This window comes from Aulonocara sp. 'chitande type north' Nkhata Bay, linkage group LG7, assembly GCF_057382095.1.
Source record: "Aulonocara sp. 'chitande type north' Nkhata Bay isolate Kocher_YH1m ecotype deep benthic linkage group LG7, A_spYH_male_GT1.1, whole genome shotgun sequence".
NCBI classification, from domain to species: domain Eukaryota; kingdom Metazoa; phylum Chordata; class Actinopteri; order Cichliformes; family Cichlidae; genus Aulonocara; species Aulonocara sp. 'chitande type north' Nkhata Bay.
Genome location: NC_141350.1, coordinates 27,446,030 through 27,470,925, shown reverse-complemented (window position 1 = coordinate 27,470,925; position 24,896 = coordinate 27,446,030). Strand labels below are relative to the sequence as shown.

The following is a 24,896-nucleotide window of genomic DNA, read 5'->3' as shown; positions in this document are numbered from 1 at the left end:
TGACAGATGAATGTTAATCCTTAGACAAATAAGTTTTATTTACCATTTTGCCCAATCATGTACTGTTGGCTGAAGCAAAGGAAAAGAAGAGGGAAAAGCATGTTAGGAGGCAGCAAGAGAGAAGGGGTGTGAGATTGTGGATGTGAGAGTAGGGACTCTAAATGTAGACGCAAGGTAGATATACTGTGTGTGCAGAAGACCAGTTGAAAGAAAAGCAAGGCTGGAAACATTGGAGGTGGATTCAACTGTTCTATGAAGAGAACAGCCGGCGAGCACTGAGGGTCATGTTTTTTGACTTTTCTAGTGCTCTCAATACCATCAGGCCGACCCTCCTGGGTGATAAGTTAGCAGCGATGCAGGTGGATGCTTCTCTGGTGTCCTGGATTGTTGATTACCTGACAGGAAGACCACAATATGTACGTCTCCCACAGTGTGTGTCTGACAAGGTGATTAGCAACACAGGGGCACCACAGGGGACTGTCCTCTCCCCCTTCCTCTTCACCCTCTACACCACAGACTTCAGCCACTGCACAGAGACCTGCCATCTTCAGAAGTTTTCTGATGACTCTGCGGTGGTTGGATGCATCAGCAGGGATGATGAGACAGAGTACCGGGCTGTGGTCGACTCCTTTGTCACGTGGTGTGAGCAGAATCATCTGCAGCTCAACGTGGCAAAGACCAAGGAACTGATCGTGGACTTCAGGAAGACCAGGAAACACTTGACCCCTGTTTCAATCCAGGGGGTTAATGTTGGAGTACACATCGACAATAAACTGGACTGGGCTAAAAACACCACAGCACTTTACAGGAAGGGCCAGAGTCGTCTCTGTTTTTTGAGGCGACTGAGGTCCTTCAACATCTGCCAGAAAATGCTCAGGATTTTCTACGAGTCTGTTGTGGCCAGTGCGATCCTCTATGCTGTTGCATGCTGGGGGAGCAGGCTGAAGGTCGCAGATGCCAACAGACTCAATAAACTGATCTGTAAGGCCGGTAATGTTGTGGGGATGGAGCTGGACTCCCTCAAAGTGGTGTCGGAGAGGCGGATGTTGTCCAAGATAAAGACAATGTTGGATAACACCTCCCACCCACTCCATGACATGCTGGTCAGTCACAGGAGCATGTTCCACTTAACACACTGTTTACTGCTACAACTACACGTGTTTCTTTTCCAGCTATTTATTTATTTATATATATATATATATATATGTGTATGTATGTATGTATATATATAGTACTATCCTTAGTTAGCGTATTGTCTGTCTTGTTAATGTTTGTTTATAATGGAGCACTGTAACAAAAAAATTATTTCCCCCAGGGATCAATAAAGTATTCTGATTCTGATTCTGAAAAGGAGTAGGGGTATTCTTGAAAAAGAAGTATCTAAATAGTGTTGTGTCTGACAGGATCATGAATTTGAAGCTGGAAAAGAGATATTGTTAATTGTTATCAATAAGTATGCCTAACAGATTGGATGTCAGATATGAAAAAGGAATTCTGGAGTAAGCTGGATGAAGTGGTAGATTGTGTCCCCTGGGGTGATTGGGGTTAACATGTAGGTGAAGGAAACCGAGTGGTATGGTGTTAAAGCTGAGGTGAACACATACTTCAAACAGATGGGGAAACAGAATATAAGAGTGGAGGAAGGAGCACACAGGTGAACTACATCAAATGCTGATGGTGCAAAAGAAACAGGAGGCTGTAAGGTGGTGGCAGGGAAGAATATGACTAGGCAGCAATGAATGGTTGAAGATGAAGAGGGACGAATGTTGCACAGAATTCCAGAAGTTGAGCCAGATTCTCAGTGGTAAGGAAGTATTACCAGATGACTGGGAAAATATAGCTGTAGTGCTGAGGGAAAGTGCCAAGAAGGTGTTTGGTGCATGTTCGGGAAGAGAAAAAGAGGACAAGGAGATTTGGTTCATGTTCAGGTTATTTTATTTGCACCTGTTCTGCAGGCACGAGTCATGCATCCTTACATGCACACTCTCAATACAGACAGAACACACAACAAATAAACATAGTACAAAGTACTAAAAACAAGAACTAATAATAATTTTCAGCATCATGTAACCCACAAAGTAACAAAGCTATAATTTGTTGAGTGATGGCTAGTGAAAAAAGCTGATTTTAAAAACTGTGTTCTTTTACATTCACTATGCAAGGAGTCTGAACTGCCCAACCTCCAAAAAATGAAACCAGCCAATCAGCCAATCATTCCTTTTCATATGGACCAACACACAGAATGAAGTGCGAGAGAGATCAGAGTGGAAATGATCAGTTTGTTGCAACGCATCACGGTCAACACTTGGCCACCTTGTTCAGTGAGTTCCCGTGCTAGCTTACCTCGTGTTTGTAAAACACCAAGGAGAAAACCGCTGTGGTTTTCAGGATTATTTTCAAGGCACAGTCCAGGAAGATGGTCTGCAGCTCGGTCCTGTAAGGCTTCCCTATAGCTAAACCTGGTAAATTAAAAAGGTTATCATTATGAAGAGTTTAATCAATGGGTAGAAGAATTACTAACTACATATTTTGGTAGATGGGTGTTTTGGGAATTGTTATGTGCAATTGCAGCGTTTAATATATTGCTTGGTGTTCACAAAGTATACTGGGCTGGTTTTCTTTTGATGTTTAAAGTGTCAGGTCTTAAAGTGCTTGAGCTTCCTTTGTGTATGGTTTGCAAAACAAACTAGGTTTATATGTCAGGGAGAGAAACCTGACTGGCACCCTGGAAGAGACGACTCATTGTTGAGCCTCCTTGGTAAGCAAACCACCACAGTACTATGTTTAAAACCAAGATTCCTTTTCAGTATGATGGACTTCACAGATTTAGTCACCAATGGTTAATTACTAGGGTATTTTATTAAAAAGAAAAAACTTGGATAGAAAGACTAATCATGTCTCTACAAAACACAGTGTAAGAGCAAATGACATCAGTAAGTGTTGGGTTAACTTGGGATTGACATCACTCCCAAGTTCCAACATTCGAGTTCCGAGGCATCTGGAAAGCAGCATCGATATGCCTCCCATAAGCCATCGTAGAGACAAATGTCACACTACAAGTTTGGAATTTGTAATGTGACATCTTTCACACGAGATAAACTCTGTAGGTTAAACTGCAACAGTAGCCTACATCTCTCGTGCAGGTGTCGACACCTGCGGAGCACTCCGCTTAGTTCAAATAAAAAATAAATTGGAAAATGAAAATAAAATAGAACAAAATAAAGATCAAACTGGGTGAATTAAAAAGAGTAAATAAATGTGACAATAAAAAACATAAAAGACACAAAACAACTACAATGTGCAACACGTTCTCAGTCCCAAGACGTAACATTTTACGCTAGGTGACAAATCGTGGATATAATAATAATAATAATAATAATAATAATAATAATAATAAATTTTATTTATGAGCGCCTTTCAAGTCACCCAAGGACACTTTACAATAGGATAAAACACTTAGTAAAAAAGTGTTTTATCCTATATTATATTACGCTTTCAGCCACCCAACATGTCCCTATATTATGAGTTTGGAAAAATTTGAAAACATCAAAACAGTTTGGAACAAATCTACGCATGTATGTTTATTTTACTCAAATCGCTTTGGAAAACACTATCTTACGGAGCCCCGCAGGGGACATGGGAGAAAAAAAAAATTAAGACGGACTTTTGCGAGATCTCGCAAAACAAACTCGGGATCTCGCAAAAGTTTTAGCCGCATTCTTCGGAGGCCGCCAGATCGAAGCCAACCGGGAGGTCGAGGCACGATGTGCCGGGAAAGCGGTGTTCCTCCCGGCTGTAGTAGGTCTCGACCTCCCGTTAGCTTCAAGATGGTGGGTGTCAGATCTCCGAAAACATCGGAGCACTTTTGCAAATATGTGATGTCTTGTAAACCAAGCAGATATCTGATGTTTACACAACTACATTCACGCCTCAAAATATCTTAAAAGTGTATTTTGTGACCCAGAAAGAGTAATATTACAACTAAGTAGCTGCCGCCATTGTTGGAATTCAACTTTTGCGAGATCTCGCAAAAGTTTTGTGAGATCCTGAGTTTGTTTTGTGAGATCCCGAGTTTGTTTTGCGAGATTTCGCAAAACATTTGCGAGATTTCGCAAAACTTTTGCGAGATCTTGCAAAAGTCCGTCTTAATTTCTTTTCTCCCATGTCCCCTGCGGGGCTCCGTACTATCTAACATGATTAAGGTGGTGGTTAAGATTAATCCACAATCCAGCCCGTAGCATATGAACGCAGAAGGACACCTTTCGCGTTCCCATGGAACACTTTGGGACGTGACAAATCGTCGGTATATTACGTGTCAGGAGTGAGAACGGGCTCCACTGTGTGTGCATTTGTCCTTGTGATGCGCAGTGGTGGTGGAAATGAGGAAGTATAGGAAAGTACTGAAAGTAAGAAGTTACCAAAGAAAAAGAGGGAAAATGAAAAAGAGAAATGTGCTAACAAGTGCAGAGTATTGATGGAAGGATTACTTTGAAGAGCTCATGAATGTAGAAAATGAGGACAGATGGAGTACCTTTAGCGAAGCAGCAAGCGCAGAGGATTATTAGGGAGGAAACAATGACAGTTGTAAAAAATAAGTGTGTAAAGGCAGTTGGTTCAGATGACATACCTGTAGAGGTACGGACATGCCCAGGAGAACAGGCAGTGGACTTTATGTCCTGTGTTTAACACAATCTTGGAGAATAAGAGAACACGTGAGGAACAGAGAAATCGAGAAGTGTATCGGAACTGATTTGGGGGTTTAAGGAGATGAGCCATTCTTTAAAGCTATGGGAGAGAGTTGCTGGAGCCAGGTTAAGACGATGATTGGTAAGCAGCAGCAGATCAAGCTAAATGAGTATGAGTTTAAATACCTTACAAAGCAATGGACAGGCACCAGAGGTGAAAAAGACTTTGCAGCCACTGAGACATCACTTATTTTGGACTCCACATTTTGTAGCTGATATTTTGAAAGAATGTAGAGTGCTAAGCTATGAGCTAATGCTACTAACTGTGATCCAAGCTACATCTATAAGCTGTCCGAATTTTTCTTTCCTGCCTGAATGTAATGCAACTTTGGATTTCAGGATGGCTTTACGAGATCAAGAACATTTTGAGAAACGGTTGCCTAACTCTGAGACCAGCCAAGCAACCAAAGGGTTCAATGCTTTGTAGATCGAGTGGCAGTCAGAGGCAGAGGTCGTGGTGCTCCAATGCTCAGCTTCCAAAACTGGCCTTTGGTACAATGTCACCTTGCAGGTGGGGAAGGAACCTGAGCTGGTGCGTGAGGTTGGGAGATACCAATTAGATATAGTCGGGCTCAGCTCAATGCATAGCTTGAGAACATATGTCAGAGGCCCACTCCGCGAAATCTTCAACTCCCACTTCCGGCAGACTGCATTTTAAGGGGGGCTGGGGACATTGAGTACAAGTGGACCATGTTCGGCTCCACGTTCATCTGCAGCTACAAGGTTCTTCACACAACTTTTGTGGTGGCAGTAATCCCAGAACCATATGGTGGACACCAGAGGTGAAAGAAGACGTTAGGCTGAAATAGGAGACTTATCGGGCTTAGCTAGCCTGTGGGACTCCAGACGCGCTTGACAGGTACGGCAGGCCAAGCAGATTGTGGCTCTGGCAGTGATTCATACAAAGGGGGAAGCGTTATTCTGAACACTGTTTACAGTGGTGGTGGGATGCTGCTGATTTCAAATGGGTAAGTAAACTGAGTTGAAGTTTATTCATACAGAGCTTTCTACAGACACAGCAGAGGAACACTCCTCAATCTGGACCAGCTTTTTATCCTCTCAAGGATATTTTGGGTGCATGCGATTTTACCCAACCAGTCCACACGTGTTTTTTGGACTTGGAAAAGGCATTTCTCTGTAGCAAGGAATCCTTTTATGGACCAAGCTGAGAGCACATTATTAAAAACAAACAAAGAAAAACCCACACGCATTCCAGTCACAACTTTTCATCAGTTTTAATGAAAATAAACATTATGTTTAGAATACAAAACAAATAAATAACCAAGTATTTCATGCTGGACTCAGGCAACACATTATGCTGTCAGCAAGTAGAATGTGAAGGAGCACACCAGCATGTCAGCACTGCTGTTGCTTCTAGGAAAAGTTGGAACTGAACTTTTCTGGCCAGCGTAGTTTCCACTTGTTTTTTTCTCCTGCAGGTAAATTTGACTTATGCATGGTTGTCAAATTTACCTTTTTTGTTTTACACAAACATGTGCATATAAATTACAAGTTATAGACTTCATAATTATATTTACTAATTACATTTACGGAGATTTGTTTGACACAAAGGAAAAGTACATCTTTTATTGAAGTACTCTTTTATTTCTGTCTATCAATATAAGTTGGAGATGTCTATGGTAGCTGACTTAAAAAAATACAATTTCCTGCAATTTGTTTTGGCAAAGTGACTAATTATTCATAAAAATATTTTATGCTAAAGTTAAAGTTGTCACCTAGAATTTTTTTTAAATTACTAATAATCAGCAGATAATATATCAAGTGCAAAATTATTTCAGGGTGTACCGATGTGTGTCACTTTACTTATTCATAGCTGTTGAGCCATGATCCTGAAGATCTTTGAACTTTGCTGGTGAAAGAAAGCGATTAAGCTAATCCAATCTATTCAAAAAGTAAAACACTTTCTTTTTAAAATTGTTGGTTGAAGGAAACAAGGGAATGATAGTCAGTTTAACTTTATTATTATTATCGTTATTATTATTATTATTATTATTATCATTATTATTCCTGCAGGCGAAGAGAAAAAACAAGCTGTGGAATCACTGTAGTACACTCACTGCTGGATCTGGTGTTGCCCTCTAGTGGACACTCTGGGCAGCCATGAGCCTTTATGAAAACCCCTCCATACTATTTCTAGCAAAATAGACAGGTTATGATATTTAATTTTATATACAAACAGATAAATGTGAGGAGAAAAGCACAACACTTGTTTCTGCTATATTCAGGTCACACAAGCAGGATCTTAAGTTGCCACAGAGGAAAATGACTCTCTTTCATGCCTGCCATCCCCCTGCACCATATCTACAGGATCCACTGTCATATTCAGTCAGCCATTTGCCATTTTTTCCACAAACCACCAAATACACAAAGGATTCATAGACAATCAAATATTAGCCAATTCCCTAGTTACCATAGTTAGTAACAAAAAATATCAGATATATTCAAAATTGGGGATTTACAGTATTTACAAACAGTTGGAGCTTGGAGCAACTGTGTAAACAAGTGCCTCCTAAAACTGTCTTCACACTGAAGCCACATGCAAGATTCAGACTGAGAAGAAGAAAAAAGAGAAGAAGAAGAAAAACCCAGCTGATTTAATGCTCAACATGAGCATAAAACCATTTCACGTCTGTGTATTTTTTTGAGTAGAAAAAAAAAGAAGTCTTGGTGCTTTTCTTCATCAAAACTATTTACAAATACAAAAAAGCCCCCGAAACTTTTTTGAATTTGGCTGTATGTGTTACAGCAACTTCAGTTCTGAAGGTGTTTGAGCTTTAACAACTAGACTTAACTTGGTCGAGAGCAAGTTAAGTCTAGTCTGTTTCTTTGACAAGAAAATCCATGTTACATGGGCTAATGCTCAGTCTTTGGTAAGAAAAGATGGCAAAAAGTTGAAGATACAACTTTATACAGTGCACAAAATAAAGCCAATCTACCCTTGGTCTTTCCTTTAAAGGGAATATTGGGATGCTGCAAAATCTGAACCTAAAACTTGCCTGAAGCTTTTGGTGGGCTGATACCTGCAGCTGTAGTTAAAGATGAAGACTGTGCAGTGTGGTACCAGTTCTTAACTGGAACGGTTCCCCATGCTACGACAAGTGCACAGTTGTCTACTGCTAACCATCCCTGTACAAAATATAATTGTGAACTCTCAAGATGGCCGGCCTATGTCAGGTTGAACTTGAAGAAGTGACGTTGAATTTCTTCTATCAAAGAGCACAAGATGGTATGGCGGAGGTGTGGTCCCGGGCGCGTCTGCAGGGGAGGAGTGGTGCAGTGGGCTCAACGGGGCGGTGCTGGAGATGCCGGTGAGAACCACTCCTCCCCTGCAGACGCGCCCGGGACCACACCTCCGCCACAGATGGTTTCCGGCATACTTAGCTTTACTTGTTCATCTTCATTTAGTTTGCAATTCAGATCATCACTCGTTAAACCTCGTAAAGCATAGTAACAAGTCACTGTATGTAAAATCGTCATTTCACCTTAGAGATTGTCTAGTGCAGAAATATGACAGACACATTGAGTGCTAAGGGAAGAACAAGTGCCACTGTGTGTTGTATGGCTTCAGTGTGAAGAAGTTGACATTGCTTCTTATTCACCGTGTGCTTCAGAGGTGGAATTCTATAAACGTTTACTCATACTTAAGAATTTCTGAGGGAAATGAACGTCCACATGCAGTCAAGTTACTTTTAATGATATGATTAAAATGCTCATCTAGACAGCTTTTTAGCATTTCTCTTGACTGAAGTAGGATCTAAATGCTTTTGTACATCTTTCACTAGTGTTATATACATGCTTCTGTTTGTATTTATCCACATATCCAGAAGATTGTTCTTTGTGTGTCTTTACGTGTCCCGGTGTGCGGGATTTATTTCTTTACTCATTCTTCTTTTACATTCCACCTGAAGAAAAAACAGCAGGAAAGATTTTAAAATTGTAAAACAAACACAATTATAAAAAGTAATAAAATAATAATCAGCAATAGAATTCACGCCGCGTAGTAAAGGTAAGAGCATTTCGATACGCAGAATCTAAAGAGAATTAATAATCTGTAACCCTCTTTGTGAGAAAGAGACTCAGTTATTTTACACACAATACAAGAAAAGTCAGGCTCAAGTTGAGCAGCTCATACATAAAGAATATACATGTACTGAACTATTAGGATTTATTAGGTAAATAATCCATGTAATAAAAGACAAAAAGTCCAGGATAAAAATAAAAGGAGAGGTCAGGTCATCTCCTGAAATCAAATCTAAGGTTTCCCTCCATGACAGCACTATTGCAGTGCGTCAGCATTCAAAATGCCAGCACCCTGGAGCTGTAACGTCCACTCTGAACGGGCCAGTTTTTGACAGTTAAGTTAGTGCGTCGCATTGATGCCTTATGTTAATGTTTGTACAGTAAGTAAAACTTCTCAGGATGATGCCTAAGTGTTTCCGTTTTGCATTTGTATTACCAAATATTTTGATTATTTTGAGCTTCAAGTCATTATATGCCCCAAAAAAATGAGGTCAGTTGACTACTCGTGTATATAATAAATAACTACACATGTTTCACTTGATTGTGTTGGAGCAGTTCGTGGAGGGACTTCTACCAGGCACTGAATGGGTCCACTGCCAATGCCCAGCTGGCTTGGACCCAGTGGTGACGCTGGCAGAGGAACCCCCAGCCGAGAGAGCACTACGCATACACATAGGGCCAGTGGGACTGCCACAACCAGTGGCGGGCAGTCAGTCAGTCCCAGGCCCAGCCCAGAGGAGGAGGCTCTAGGGTCCATCTCCATCATGACCTGCTGCTTCAGAGGCCCCAAACACAAGCTAAACAATATATTGTATGTAGTGTCACGTTTGCTGTTTTGCCCTGGCAGCTAAGGACACTGTGCCCCACCCACTGAGAGCAACATGAACGTAGGGGCAGGAGTGTTGAAGGTGTTGGAAGCCAGGAGTTTGGGACACATCCCACTGATGGAGCTGCTCCAGGCAGCTCACTATAACCCGATGACAGGGCATATGGAATATAATAATGACCTTCTACCTTAAGGTCGTGTTTGAGTGACTGGCCCGAACCTCATCAGGCCATTTCACCAGAGCACACAGGGATATTGCTTTCTATTAGGTCTGGTACGTTATGCAACGTGATATTCTGAAGCAGTTTCTGTCCTGGATCAGGTTGAACTTACCCTGTGCTCAGTAAAAATTGAATGTTATATCCATATTCACTGCTCTGGTAATATCCTCCTCCAACACACAAACTGAAATCACCTGATTGTAGTGCAAGTGCAACTAGAATTGATACGTGAGATCGACAAACAAGCAGACTAACAATTTCAAGGAATGGGACAACCGGTTCTTGACTCCCCTCCAGAAATGTGACAATGCACAAGCTTATTGAAGTGATGCAATAGCATACAACATAAAAGCTAAAGGTGCTGCAATGCCATATTAGAATGTGTGACATGGTACAGGAGCACGGGATTTTTTTTAGCAGATATCTTAACTTCAACTTTTCAGTATTGTTCTCATTTCTTTTGATGACTTTGCTGAGCTTGCATGTCAGTCACTAGCAACAAAATCCACATTTTGTAAATAATTATTTGTTTCTATGTATTGAATACAAACGCAGACACCAAATGTTTCACCTTTTATCACTCTAGCTGTCCTGCAGTTTCTGCACAAGTCTCCTCTTCCTCCTCCATTCTTTCCTCCTCCTGCTCCATGTCCTCCTCCATCGTCTCCTCTTGTCCTGTAGCCTCCTCACGAGCTGTTAGAGTGCAGTATTGTCGCCCTCGCTGCCTTTGGCCACGTCGCACCTTGCGGCTAAGGCCTTTTCTCTTTGTTCCCAATGAGGATGACTGAGATGAACAAGAAGATGAAGGGGAGCACGGTTTGGACTTTAACGGTGGGCTGTGTCTCTGTATTGAGGAAAGGGAAGGAGGATGACTGGGATCAGTGTGGCAACCTGAGGAGATGCAAGGAGCCTGGTACTCCTGGTCTGGATGTGGGGCTGATGTGGAGGATGGACAGACTGTCGAAGAATCAGGAGCTTCATAGCAGACATCTTCCTCTGTGTTTGCAGGAACTCTTTGAGGAGAATCTAAGAAAACAGAAAACAATAATGAGCAAATTGCATACAGTTTATTTGTGAACATTCTTTTTAGGGAGAAAATGAATCTTGGTTCTTTGTTTCTTCCGACCTGGGCCACTGCTGGTCTGGGACTCATCAGTCATCGGTGGCTCTGCTTCTTCCTGGATTGTTGGTACAGATGCTAGCAGACCTAACATACACACATACATACTTTATAAGTGCAATGTTGATTTAATGTCCTGTCTAATGATAAAGTGAGAAATCTTCTTATGTTGTCCCAATTATTTGTTATGCCGAGATATACTGTGGTAGCACTGTCATTGGTAGATAATGACATGACACTCCCTCCATGCACAAAGGTGTTTATTATTAAGGGGAAAAAATCCAAACTTAAATGGCCCTGTGTGAAAAACTGATTGCCCCCTAAACCTAATAACTAGTTGCACCACACTTAACAGCAGCAACTGCAATCAAGCGTTTGTGATAAACTGGTAGTCATTCACAGCACTGTGGAGAGATTTTGGTCCACTCATCTTTAGAGAATTGTTTTAATTCAGCCACACTAGAGGTTTTTCGAGCATGAACCACCTTTTTAAGGTCATGCCACAGCATCTCAATCGGATTCAGCTCTGCATATGGCTTATTAGCAAGTCACAGGCACACAACAGCATCAGTACAGATTCTTCTGTTTAACTGACGCCTTCTTGGATTGTTAAATCGGGCCTGGGGTGTCTGTATATTTTGACTTGGGGTGTCTGTTTTTTATCAGTCTGTTCAGGTTATCGACAGACAGACTGTCATGTCATGCTGCTACTGTTACCATCTGTGAGGTGCATGAATGCAAAAACAAATTATGTCCAATAGAAGTCAATCCACAGAAGCCTCTCTCTTATTTGAATTGCACATTCCTAGAATGAATTACTGATGGAATTTTCAAGAAAAAATATCCTGCAGCGGGGTTAGGCCCACAGTTAAAAAATCTTGAGGTGCTATTCTTCTTATAGCAGTAGGAGAGCAACTGTTATAATGCCATTTTGAGTTTTCATAACGGAGATTTTTGTTGTGTTGCATTATTGTGCAGTTTTTAGAGTGGAATGGTCTGTACACCCAACACATCCCTGTATTAGCTTAATGGTGCACTTCAACCGAGACTGGACACTCTGCGGTCAGTGTTTGTACACAAGCTAGATTCCTGACAAACATACAGGAGCAGTAATGAAAGGCAGAGGCTTCAGGGAAGTAATTGCGTGACTCCATAGGGTCATGTAGCATGTATCACTATGGGATAACGCCACATAAGCCCCCAAGTTCATTTCATTTTTGATTTATTTAAATGTAAAACAGAAATAGTGCTTTTGATGTAATGATTACATTAACTATGTAATATATGTACAGAAAATGCACTGTGATGTGATATATGTCGTAATCCAGGGAAACAAATTCTTATACCAGGACCAGTGAGATTCTACTCATATTGCACTGCCCTAATCCAAACCAATCTCAACATGAAGGGAGTGGCACACTTTGCCCTTTGGTATGATGACTTACTGAGTCCTCTGTAGTGGGAAAGCTGCTGGTAAACTTGTTTCATCCTCTCAATGTTAAGCCTACTACTCTCTGCATGGTTGATCATGGGTTTGGGGTAATCCACTCCCACCACACAGTTGGCTGCTTTCTGTAGTGACTCAGGGGCGTTCCATGGCTCATAGATATACCGGTTCGGGTAGTCCTTAAGAATGGGGATGTAATGCCTGCAGAGATTTCAAAAGAATATAATCTGAACTTTAATATGACATGTGTTTCACTTCAAATCACTTTAAGTCAGCCTATAGCAGAGCTTAATCATCCATTCCAGAATTTACAGACATTTTTAATCCTTTTCACATGAGTGCATTACGACATCAGTTATCTACATGCTCAAAAGCCCCTGACGTCAAGGGACAAAAAAAGAAAGCAATTTGGTCCTCATGTGCACAATGTTTTGAGCTGTTATTGGTATATACTATAACACAAAATTTGGAAATGATATCTTGAAAACTTTGGATGCTAGACTGTCACAAAACAGGCTAACAAGCAAACAGAATTGATTACATGCTACCTCCCCTCAGAGGTAATGATGTGTTCAGAATGTGATGGTACGAGATACCTGATGTAGTCTCCCGTCGGGTCAGTTCTCCTTCCGAAGCCAACAGGACAGTAGCAGTGGAAGAACTGCTGAAAGAAAGCACTACAGGACAACCACATCCAGCTACCAGCATTCACACTCCAGTCTGCATCCAGCAGCATTTCCTCAAACACCTGCAGGAACACAGAACCAGATTGCAAGGAGCACTGTTACCGTGTCTTATAAGGTCAATTTACCTGTTCATCACCTGGGAGACAACAGGTTTCAGATTGAATGAAAAAACAGACAGTCCTACTTTCATGCCGCTCTCCCAGCTGATCCACAAGTCTCCCCTGGTGAGAAAGCAGGCCACAGCGTGCCGCGCCAGGTGGTGGATCCAGCCCTCTTGTCTCAACTGGGTCATAATGGCGTCGATCCAGGGGAAACCAGTTCGACCCTCAGCCCACTTGGCCAGTGCTTCTGGGTTCTGGTCCCATGGGATCTGGAAACAAACATGTTACATAGTAAGTAACTGTGTTTAGACATATATTTAGGCTGATAAACATGTTACCTGTACTTATAAGCTGAGAAATCAACTTTTCAGTCTCTCTCACCTAGTTCCAAAATTGATAATGCAGCTGTTTATCTTTTTTTTTTTTTTTTTGGGGGGGGGGGGCGGCGTATTATAAAATGTCAGTTTGTGGCACTTTATCTAGAGACAGGTGCTAATAACTCTTTTACCTACAGTAATGCTTATTTATACATCCACTCCCTGCAAAGGTTCACCTGGACACAGATGGGGTTTCCATCCATACGGTCAAAGTTTGGGTTGTTGGTGGCTGCAGTGTAAAAGAATTCCCTCCATAAGAGCTGGCCGAACAGGGACAGAGGAGGAGTACAGCGTTTGCGGACCTGATGGAAAAACAGACAGGGGAAAAACTGGGATGAGAAAGTAATTCATCTTCAGTTAACACTGTGTTAAAACCCCATTAATGAGGGGTTATTGAAGTGCAAGCTAGTTTGGGAGTCACCACACCAAGTGCTCCAACTACCACTGGGACCACTGTTACCTTCACCCTCCACATCTTCTTGAGCTCTTCTCTGAGCAGTTGGCACTTCTCGTTTTCCTTTTTCCTGATGTTGCGGTCATTCGGAATCACTACATCTACTTGTCTATCAGCACTATGTCCGGTTAGTTAGCCACTATTATTTTGTCATGGGGTCTTGCCTGGTGTGATAGACCCCAGCCTCTATGGATCTTGTGCTCAATGCTTGTTCCTGTGCTGCCATGATTAGTGCCTCCGTGCTGTCTATCAATCCAGCTTTGTCCAGCCACTGATAGAGGAAGTGGCTGACATCCAGAAATCCTATCTGCCGGTGGTACATACCGTGCAGGGGCCTGTTCTTCCATGATGATTCTTCCTCTTGCTCCTCTTTTTTGGGTTTCTGCTTCCTCAAGTATTCATTGAGCATGCGGTTGGACATGGACATCTTCCTCATGTACTTATGGATGTTCGTTGTGTCATCCTTGATCGTGGTACTAACACTTACTAGTGTCTGGCCTCCTTCCTTCCGCTTGGTGTACAGTTTCAAGGTGCTGGATTAGGGGTGAAACCCTCCGTGCATGGTGAGTAGCTTCCTTGTCTTGACGCCACTGGCTTCCATCTCCTCCTTGATTACTTGATCACGGGCATGGTGTAGGTGTTGATAACCCAGCTCTTGTTCTTCCCATTCAGCGGACTCCTTAGGACTTGCCTGATTCTCTACAGGTATTTAGTGGTTGCGCGTTTCCTAGCAACCTCTTCGTGGTTCCCATTTGCCTGCGGGATTCCCATGTACTTGTAGCTGTCCTCAATGTCTGCAATGTTGCCTTGTGGTAGTTCAATCCCCTCAGTTCTGACTACCTTCCCTCTCTTTGTTACCATCAGACTACACCTCTCCAGTCTGAATGACACTCCACTGTCACTGCTGTATATCAGTAGTGAAAAGCTACTACCATCAATAGGAATAAAGCTCTTGTTTACAGGGAACGAATGGACAGTAACAATGGGCCAGAGATCCCATACTTGCGAAGCACCACCCACTGGATACGTCAAAGGACTCAGTCGAATGTCTTTTCCATGTCAACAAATCATTTCTTTAACTGGTTGGACAAACTCCCAGGCACCCTCGAATATCTTCGAAAGGATTTAGAGCTGGTCCAGAGGTCCGCAAGGAGGACAAAACCCAGATTATTCCTCCAGAATCCAAGACTCTACAAACAGATGGACTCTCCACTCCAATACCCTTGCATAGACTTTCCCAGAGGCTGAGAGAGTGTAATCCCCCTGCTGTAGGAGCACACCCCTCGGTGCCTCTTCTTAAACAGGGGAACTCCTTGGCAAAAGTAATTTAAAAAAAATTATTAAATTTTTTTTAAACTAATAAATACCTTAAAAAATAAACTGAATCACTGTCTGCTGGAAGTTCTGATGTAGTCAAGAGAAACATGCAATAACTATCCAATACAAATTTAGGTCAATGTAACATTTTAAGGCCTTTTTTAGATGAATATTAATTGAAGACATTTTAAACCACCCTTCGGTTGTTTTGAGTCATTTTATCTGTGACAGTACCTTCATGTAGAGCTCTCTCAGGTTGTAGTACAAAACTCTGCAGGACAGACACCCGAAACGCAGGTAGGGGCTGAGACCGGTAGGACTGGCATATAGAGAGCAGGTTTTAACACGGGAGTGCTCCAAGCTGGTTACCCACACCTAAAGAGACAGACACAATCAGGAATCATCATCTTCAAGCTGAGGCTGTATCATGTGAAAGAAAAAAAAAAAAAAAAAAAAAAAAAGCTTGACCCCACCAGTGTGACCCCTCAGCCTCCTAGCAGATACACCTATGATATGAATTTGAAGCTCCTACAGCGCCTCATTTTTGAGTTATCACATTTACAAACTTAGCTATCCATGCTGTCCACAACACTTAAATTATGACTGTCCAACCACTATGCCAAAAAGTATTTTATATTTTATGATATATTCTCTCTAACCCAAGTGGGGTCACGCAAAAATCTCATCAGCCTTTTACGTGTGAGGGGTAAAAACTGAAAAGAAGCAAGACAAGACTAGCTGTGTAATGCTTACAGAAATATGTGTAGTAACTCTAAATTAATTGCTACAGGTAAACAGAATGACTTGAAACAAACAGAGCACCTTAAAGACGCTAAGGCTTTCAGGAGTCAAAGTAGGGAGTGATTCACAAATGCAAAATTACAACGGAAAAAAAAGTATATCAATGAAAGCCTTATGGAGTCACAATCATGATATTATTTGGCTATATCACAATATACGATATATATCACCATATGTTTAAATAAACTACAAAAACAAATGTTATTTTCAACCATATAGTGGCTGAAATTGCACTGGCATACTCATTCAAATCAACCATTCAATGTTTTTTTTCTACTTTGAATACAAAAACCATCAGTTGCACACACAAGTTTCTCATAAATGACAATACTGCCACAGTAAGTCTCTTTCTGTGGTCAACACTAGACCTTTAATAAACAAAAGATCATAGCAACAAAAAAAACTACATCAAGCAAGAATTCATGAGACAAAAGTTAAACAAATGAACTTAAAAATGTTTGATGCATTCGCAGTGTGTGTGAGAAGAAAAAAAACTCAGTGATCTACATGCAAACAGGCTTAATGTTGCCATGGCAACTTATACAAGATTCAAGAAAACTTTATTTGTCACATGCAAGTTTCCCTGCAGTGAAATGGACCCCCCCCCCGACCTTACATACACAACACAGACATCACATGGGGAGACAGGTCGGAGATCGGTAGTATTATGGAAAAACACTGAAATGTACACTACAATGGGAAAGTCCAAGAGGGGAAAAAAGAGACCTCTACTCATGCTGGGCTCCTGGGAGGACAGCATGAGAACAGAAAACAACAACACTCCTCTACACAGAAAGCACATAAATGTCCACAGCACAACATTATGGAGCACGTGACAAGCAACAGGGGTGAGGAGTAATCCGAAGCAAACACAGCAGCCATCTTGTATACTCGATTGTTACGATAAAACCATTTTAACCATCGTACACGGAAAAACTTGCATTACATCCGGAGATTACCAGGTAAGTAGGTATGGATAGCAGAGCAAGGAGGCAACACTGTCAAATTACTAATTTATCCCTATTCTGTGGGCATTTACTGAAAGTTTAAGAACAAGGAGGACAAAAGTAAACAAACAAACAAACAAACAAACAAAAAAATCAGCCAATGCAACTTAGCATTCAAAATAAACTCCTGGATTCTGGATTAGACCAATTAAAGCACTTTGACTTTAGCTTTACCTTTTTGTCCAGATGTTTACCGAGTCTGTCCAATGCCTGAGACTCTCCTCCATGCCACACAGCCAGAGGTAAACCATCTGTCCTGAAACCTGGGCACATCAAAATAAGTTCAAATACAGATCAATGTGTTAACTTTAGATTCAATAAATAAGGAAAGTAGAGTTGTGTAGTTTGCAAACCATTAATTATTTTTCTTAAAATCAGATTAAAAACATAAATGTTATAGAAAAACTTTACGTGAAAAGATAAATTATGCGTACCTAATTCTTCTAAAGAAGGGATACTGTATAGCTGGTCATGGTTGTCTTCTATTTTGGTGTGACATTTGTCCATTTGTTGCTGAGTGATGGGAGGCAGAGGTCTCCTAGGCAACTCCAGTCTGCTCACAATAGTCTGAAAACGCTTAAACGTCAGAGGAGGACTGTTGTTGTTCATCTCTATTATCCTGTAGCAAAACAGAAAAGGAAGAAAATTTGAGTAACACACAGCAACATATCTGTATCAGTTTACCAGTGGCCTCTCTGGGAGAGAAGTCTGGGAAATACAGTGTGCCGGCAATATGTAAAGGGGCTCCACACGGCGTGATAACACTATGCTCAGCCTTTGAACAAGTGATTAAAAGCAATGGTCAATTGGTGCGCCCTGATGTAACACTGACATTACCACATTTTTTAATGATTAGGGACAGACTGTATTAAGTGAGTTGCCAGATGTTGGTACCAAAAAGCCATCAGGAAATTATTTTCCAGGTGAACCACACGGTGATATTAACCCAGGAAAACACTGAGTAATGTTACAACAGTTAATAAACAAAACTATTAATGAACTGTTCTTAAGATGTAAGTTTGCAAGAGCATCTGTGTTTAATCAGCTAGCTGATTAATTTCACATATTTGTTATAGGATTAGTCAGTCACTTGAGTTCAGTTTGACTGAGCATGTGATTCACTTCCTGAATACAAAACTGAGGAAGGTATTCAAGTATCAACCAAAGACAGCAGAAGCTAAATCTAGGACATCACCTCAAGGCAGGAAACCCAGTCATCAGTTTCAGTATTAAAGGTGCAGGTCGACACTTTAATTCACAACTGCTTAATTTTAAAGCCACTGTTGTTGTTGTATGAGGTCAAAATTGTCATTTTCCAAATGGGCTTGACTATACGTAACTGAGAATTGGATTAACAAGTTAAAACAACAAACAAACAAAAGGAAAATGATACCTAAGTCCATAAGCTTGCTATCAAATACTGGTTGCAGCAGACTATGAAGACTTATTCATTACCTTTTGTTAAGGTAAAAGAATTACTTTTTAAAATTACTTCTCAAACACTTGTCAATAAAGAGCTCCTGTCGTTATACAAGAATGGACTGCTGATACAGGAAGGAAGAGACTAAATGGAGTTGCATAATACCTGCGTTTGTGGTGGGAATACCACTAGAAATCGACTAATTGTGTGGAAAACACAAACCTATCTAGGTTGTAGAGGGTATGAGAGTTTCTGACAATGGTCTCCACTCCAAATTCTTGGGCCAACTTAATGATTGCGCCATCCCTCTCTTTCCCGTAAGGCTCTGGGTCATATTCAAAGGTCAGCCTGGTCACGTTCCACTCCTGCAGCAAAGAATAAAAGAATTCGAAAAAAGGATGTTAAATAGTAACAATGATCAAAGAACTAATTAAATCTTTGGCTTTAACAGTTTGTAAGTCTTGTATAGATCTATCATGTGCCTACTTATAACCCAGACCACCAAGTCAAACTGTTGTATTCAAGTTGTGCATTCAAGCTTCGGTTTACAATGCCAAACTGGATTGTTCCAAATGGGTCAGTTTGAACAGAAATAAGAAGTAAAGAAAATGAAATGTATTTGACAGCCACTTCATCTGTTGTGTTTCCTGTTCACACTGATGGTAGCAGATGATAGCAGCAAAACACATGGCAGGCCTAAAAGAAACAATGGGCCAGAGAATTGGTTTGTTATAAGGTAGCATAAAATGTTACCTTATAACTAGATAAATGGTTAACAGAGAGCTAAATTGATTGTAATGCATTAGCTAAAAGCATTGAAAACATAGATAAAAGGTTTGGTTTTTGTATGCAAATGATAGACGTATGAATGTGAACTTGTTCAGTTCTAGATCTTTAATCTAGTTTTAGATGCAGAAAAATATTAGAACAGCAATTTCAGTGAGAAAAATGTAAAAATAAATATATCCCACATGCAAATTCTGCATCTGTACTATCTGAACATTCTTTGCAGATGAGGAATAACAGAGGAGAAGCAACTGACAGGAATACAGACCTTGAAAAGCCTGGGGAACACATCTGTAGGCTGGCCTCTGACTACAAAAAGCCTGGAATTGAGCTTCTTGAGACTGCTGTCCAGGTCCTCCAGAGCTTCCAAGAGAAACCTGCACAGACATAAACATGAACATAAACTCCCTTGTGGGGTGTTTCCAGTTTGCAGTGATCAGCACCTATGGTTCGTATCTATGAAAAGTGGTCCAAGGAAAGAACAGCGATGAACCAGTAAAAAAGGTGGCCGAGGCTCATTGTGCAGGTAGAGAGTGAAGGTTGTCTCTTGTGATTGTGGTCTTTATTTACAAAGTCAAGAAAGCAATGTTTTTCTTAAACATAAAAGAAAGATTTCCAGTCTCTTTTTCAGAGTGAGGAATGCAGCTTATTCAGTCGGGCTGCAACTATTCATTCAATTTGAATTTGAAATTAAATAACATGACAAAAAACCCTGAGCAATTTTTTTGGGTCAATGCTTTACTTAAAATCTTTAATGCTCAGTCATCATCATGTGATGCTGCAGCTTCAATCCAGCAGTGTTTGTTTTACAGCAAGGAAATCTACATAAGCCTAAAATATACAAACCACAGCTGTAGCTGCTTATCTGTTTAGGCAACAGAAACTGTGCGTAGTAGGCTACTCCGACCGTTTTGTCCCAGCAGGTAAGGGGACTTGGTTGCCCCATTTACTACATCAGCCGGAGACTGTCTGAGAGAGGTCAGATACAGTACAGTGGAGAGAAAGTGTTTGGTAATCCAGTGAGTGGTAGACTCCCTTTTTTTATTACCTCCTGAGACGCCCGTTCACCCTGTGCTTAGACCATGCGCCGCTGCAGTGGGACGTACTGATATCTGGCCCTAGAGACATTTAAGTTCAAGGTGGACGATAGGCCGGGGGTTTAGTCACATGGGAGGGGCTGAGAGTAGAGGCGCTACTCCTCCACATTGAAATGAGCCAGCTAAGGAGTTGCAGCTGATAATGTCCTACTGAGAGGATGTCCTGATGTAGACCCAGGACACACCGGAGAGATTACTTACTATTGGCTGGGCAGGGAAAGGCTCGAGGTTTCCCCCAATTGTTAAATTATTTTAGGTTTTAACTTTTGTTAAAGTAGCTGTCAATCAGCTTTGAACAGTGTGGATCATTCATAATCCACAGCACAACGTGCCACACATTTCAGTCGCAGCTTTTTAGTTTTTTGGATGTTAATTTGTCACATTATATTAAAACGTGAACATCTTTTATAGTAAGAGATTTTTTTTAAATATCATAATTAAGATCAGTTTATTTTAAGTGTTTGTCTTCTTGTCTGTTTGGAGTTAGGGCTGGGTGATATGAGGAAAATCTAATTTTGCAATTTTTTGTGGGCTATATAATGATACATATTGCGATACGTTTCAATAGCATCCTAAAAAAAGTTTTTTTCCAATCATATAGTGCCTAAAATTGCACTGGTATACTCATTCAAATCGACCATTCAATATTTGCACACAGATGTTTTTCACAAATGACAATACTGCCACAGAAAGTCTCTTTCAGTGGTCAACACTAAACCTTTACCAAACAAAATATAACAACAACAAAAAGAAAAACTACATCAAGCAAAAATACACAAGATAAAAATTAAATGACCTTAAAAAGGTACTCTTGTGCTTATAACATGTAAAAACCATAAAATAAAAATGTGCTGACCTCAAATTACAGAAACATTCAGAAACAACAGTGGCAGATATCAGAGCTGGTTTATTTAACGTTTTCTTTGCTGTGCGGGGAGACGCTGATATGCCGCGTTTAAAACAGGCTTCATTTTGCAGTGGATGACTTTTCAGCTTGTTGGATAAATTAGTGTTACTGCTACTTTTTGCAGCAATGGTCTTTAAGGCATGTTTTGGTAATTATCACATTTTGTTCAACATCCTCCCAGTGAAATCCAAACGACAGCAAGTGTCATTCTCTCACTTATCTGAAACTCCTGCTGCCATATTTTTCCCTATCTGGTAGTATATAAACAGACATGCTCAGCACAGCGTGCCGGGTAGAAGATTTTCCGGTTGGGAGGCCGGGGGTTAATGTTGCATTCGCAGTGTGTGGGATGGTAAATGGTTAATGGACTGATTCTTTTCAAACTACTTTTCTACAACATGCCCCATTCACCCAATCACACCCATTCACAAAAGCACTTTCTTTCTATACTTAGTACTTCCTAACTTCATTCATACACATTCAGATTCCGATGGATGCATCGGAGAGCAACTTGGGGTTAGTATCTTGCCCAAGGATACTTGGCATGCAGACTGGAGGAGCCTAGGATTGAACCACTAACCCGCCGATCAGTAGGGGACCTGCTCTAAACGATGCGAGGTGCTGCATGATTCATTACTGAAGAATTGGATTAATGGGTTCAAATATCTTTATTGTTGGTTTTGACACTGTTCATTAAACAGTTCTCAAATTTAACATAATATCTGAGTGTTTCTTAGTTTTAGACAAGTCGGTTATTCAATTTTTTTTCCTCTAAACTTTTTTTTAGTACACTGGGAAATTAGTTGCCGTAAGTATTGATAATTCTTAATAATTACATATTAACATGTACAGCATTATAACTTGCTGTTTTCAGCAGCACAAATTTTTGCATCAACACAAAAGGCAAACTTCTAAATGCTGATTTTGTTGCTTTTGTTTATTGCAGCCACAACATACTCCTTTAAAGGCTTACAGACACAAAATATACACTAACTGACTTAAACACAGACACACACACACAAAAACCACATACATATAAACAGACACAAAATCTAGCTCATCCAGGTGATATAATACCGTCAGAATGACTTTGCCTTCTATTAATGTAAGAAAGCCTAATAAAGCCAAATTTAATTTATACCTTGATCTAGATTGCGTGTGTACCTTATTTTATTTGACTGACCTTTGACTGTACCTGAGATTGTTTTACTTTTTGCATATAAGAAATTTATGCAGTTAAACTTAAAAACCTTATAAATTCTATATTCCAATCCAATGAGCAGTTCTTTTTAAAAGACCTGTGGGGTTTTTTTGTCTTTTACCTTTTAATATTTACCAAATACTCAAGTAACCAAGTAATAGTAATAAGTGATACAATAGACAGATAAACATAATCCATAGCTCCAGCACTACTATTGAGTGAACACAGTACTTTGTATTACCAAATACCCATATCCAAGCCACTAGTATATTATAACTAGAAAAAATTAAATTGATGAATATGCAACAACCTTAATATTATTAAATATATAGAATTTTAAAATACACTTTATAGTGGTATAAATTTTAACATAACGTATCAAACCGTTGCGCTTGAGAAGCACTGACATTTGAGGAATTTTGGATAAATGTGTTTATATATTGCCTGTAGTATACCTGTAGTAAACAGAAAGTACAGCGTTCTCTTCTGAAACGTGGTGGAGTGTTGACGTTTATGCAGTTATTCCAGCTATGTCGTGTTGGAGCGTCATTATCAATTAATTTACTATAGCAACCTCTATGTTTCCTTGGCAGGCGTGACAATGAATTATTTTGTAATAATTTTCGCATAGCTACTCACTAAGCAAATCGAAATTGACATCAACTCCCATAGTGCACCTCTCTCCGCCTGCGTGATTAACGGGCTTTGCCATTTCATGCGAACCTTTCTTTTACTCATGTTAAATGGACATCGTTGTCTCCGTAGTTTCTGTACCAAACTGTTGTAAGTTAACTTGGTTAGCAGAAGCCTTTCAGACACCATCAAGAATTAGCTCCAATGTTTTTTAAATGTAATTTTGAGTGTAAGCCGAACAAGAATGTACAGTATTTAATTTACGTTAAACACTTCGCCTTTTAAGTGGACATACTTGGCTGATATGCGACGATAAGTTAAAGTTGTGTATTTCTTCAATGGCGCTTAGCATTAATCGGGTTGCATTCTATGCTAGCATTAGCTAAATGACGTGGAGCCGAGGCCCAAGAGTAATGGATCGTGTAAATATTGACCTAGTAAATGCTCTTCCTGTATTTCACTGGGTTAAGTTAGCCTTTAATAACCCCAAACTGTCACAATATAAAGTCACAAACCTCCATCGGTTGATTCCCACGTTAGCAGCTCCAGCAAAAAAGGGGTCTAGAATATAAACACAGCGCACTGCGTCCGCTCCATTCAGGGCCTCCTGCAGCGCAGGATTATCGTGCAACCGCAGACATTTACGAAACCAGTGGACTGAATTCACCACCATTCTTATTTGTTATTCCATCGTTATAGTAAAATCCGAAAAAACAGGCGAAATTAAGCAAAAAGGTTAAAATCACTGACAACTCAACGACTCCCAACAAACTTTACTCACTGTCAAACGAAAACTGACACTCGGGGGCGTGGCCTGTTCTGTGGGCATGGCTATAGGTTAGGTTGTGTCGGTTTGCTGGTTGGACAGAATTGAAATCGTGAACATGAGTTACAAAACTGGAGATTTGTACTTGGTTGAAGCTGCAGATGCAGGCAGCATCGGTGAGAGGTTGTGTCACCTTTCTGATACAGACCAGCACGGGTGCCTGCAGGGATTTGGGGACCCGTGAAAACAAATATCACCTTGGGCCCCACCGTTTAATTTTGGAAACCATTCCAGCACTAACACTATAGCACATTGCAAACATGGATATATATTTTGCTTAGATTTTGCTCAAGATTGTTGAGACATGTGCCATTTTCTTTACATTTTATTTTTTAATGGTAATGTTATTTATTTATTTACTCATTCATTTCGTTTACACTGATTGGTACCTTGTACCAAAATAAAAAAGTGAAAGTTGGGGTTTTTTTACTCCTTAAATGTGTAAATATAATATTTAGTATTATTTAGGAAATATAATTTTATAATTTTAATAATTCTTTGTATATTAATTTTCAAACAAAGTATAGCCAACTAAAATATGTCTCTGTCCTTAGACCTAGTTAAACTCAAAAAGGTTTTAATCTAAATTCCCAAAGGCCCTCCTGCAATTAGACACAGTGTTTGACATAAAAGAGCTCACCTATAACTAAGCCTGAGCCAGGGGTTTGATCTGTTTGGCCTGGCAGTGGATTGTCAGAGAATTGATTTCGCGTACATATGTAGAAAGGGTCTGTCTGCACCAATTGCTTTTTGGCTATATTAACAGAACACATTTTCTGTTAGAAATGAAGTAAGCTAACTGATACTAGTAAATGTCAAACTGTTTCTTTCATGTGGAGCTTGCTATGAGTTTAATTTCTACTGTCTCCCTTTTCTTTTTTGA

General features: G+C 40.3%; 1 protein-coding gene and 1 pseudogene across 2 annotated transcripts; both read right to left on the bottom strand.

Annotated features, from left to right (window-relative positions):
• Positions 1-5,964: 5,964 nt before the first annotated feature.
• cry2 (cryptochrome circadian regulator 2) lies at positions 5,965-24,005 on the bottom strand. Of its 2 annotated transcripts, none has more exons than XM_086299764.1 (13): positions 23,703-24,005; positions 19,618-19,726; positions 18,786-18,928; positions 17,578-17,762; positions 17,318-17,406; positions 15,570-15,710; positions 13,741-13,866; positions 13,271-13,456; positions 12,997-13,148; positions 12,399-12,601; positions 10,960-11,040; positions 10,405-10,859; positions 5,965-8,668 (listed from the first exon to the last, which is right to left on the bottom strand). In XM_086299764.1, exons 1-12 carry the CDS (start codon positions 23,858-23,860, stop codon positions 10,411-10,413), a joined length of 2,022 nt encoding a protein of 673 aa, XP_086155890.1. In that variant the 5' UTR covers positions 23,861-24,005; the 3' UTR covers positions 5,965-8,668; positions 10,405-10,410. The 2 variants fall into 2 exon arrangements, with proteins under 2 accessions (XP_086155890.1, XP_086155891.1); XM_086299765.1 differs by lacking the exon at positions 5,965-8,668 and having other exon boundaries at positions 10,440-10,617; positions 10,725-10,859.
• Positions 13,877-15,247, bottom strand: LOC147325312 (uncharacterized; annotated as a pseudogene).
• Positions 24,006-24,896: the final 891 nt, after the last annotated feature.

Bases quoted from the DNA above. Each gene is read 5' to 3' on its own strand.
- cry2 (XM_086299764.1), bottom strand. From the start codon at position 23,860: ATGGTGGTGAATTCAGTCCACTGGTTTCGTAAATGTCTGCGGTTGCAC. The intron at 11,041-12,398 runs GTAAGTCATCAT...TGTGTATGTTAG, and splicing joins TTCCCACTACAGAGGACTCA to GTCTGCTAGCATCTGTACCA. The intron at 10,860-10,959 runs GTCGGAAGAAAC...CTGTTTTCTTAG, and splicing joins CCAGACCAGCAGTGGCCCAG to ATTCTCCTCAAAGAGTTCCT.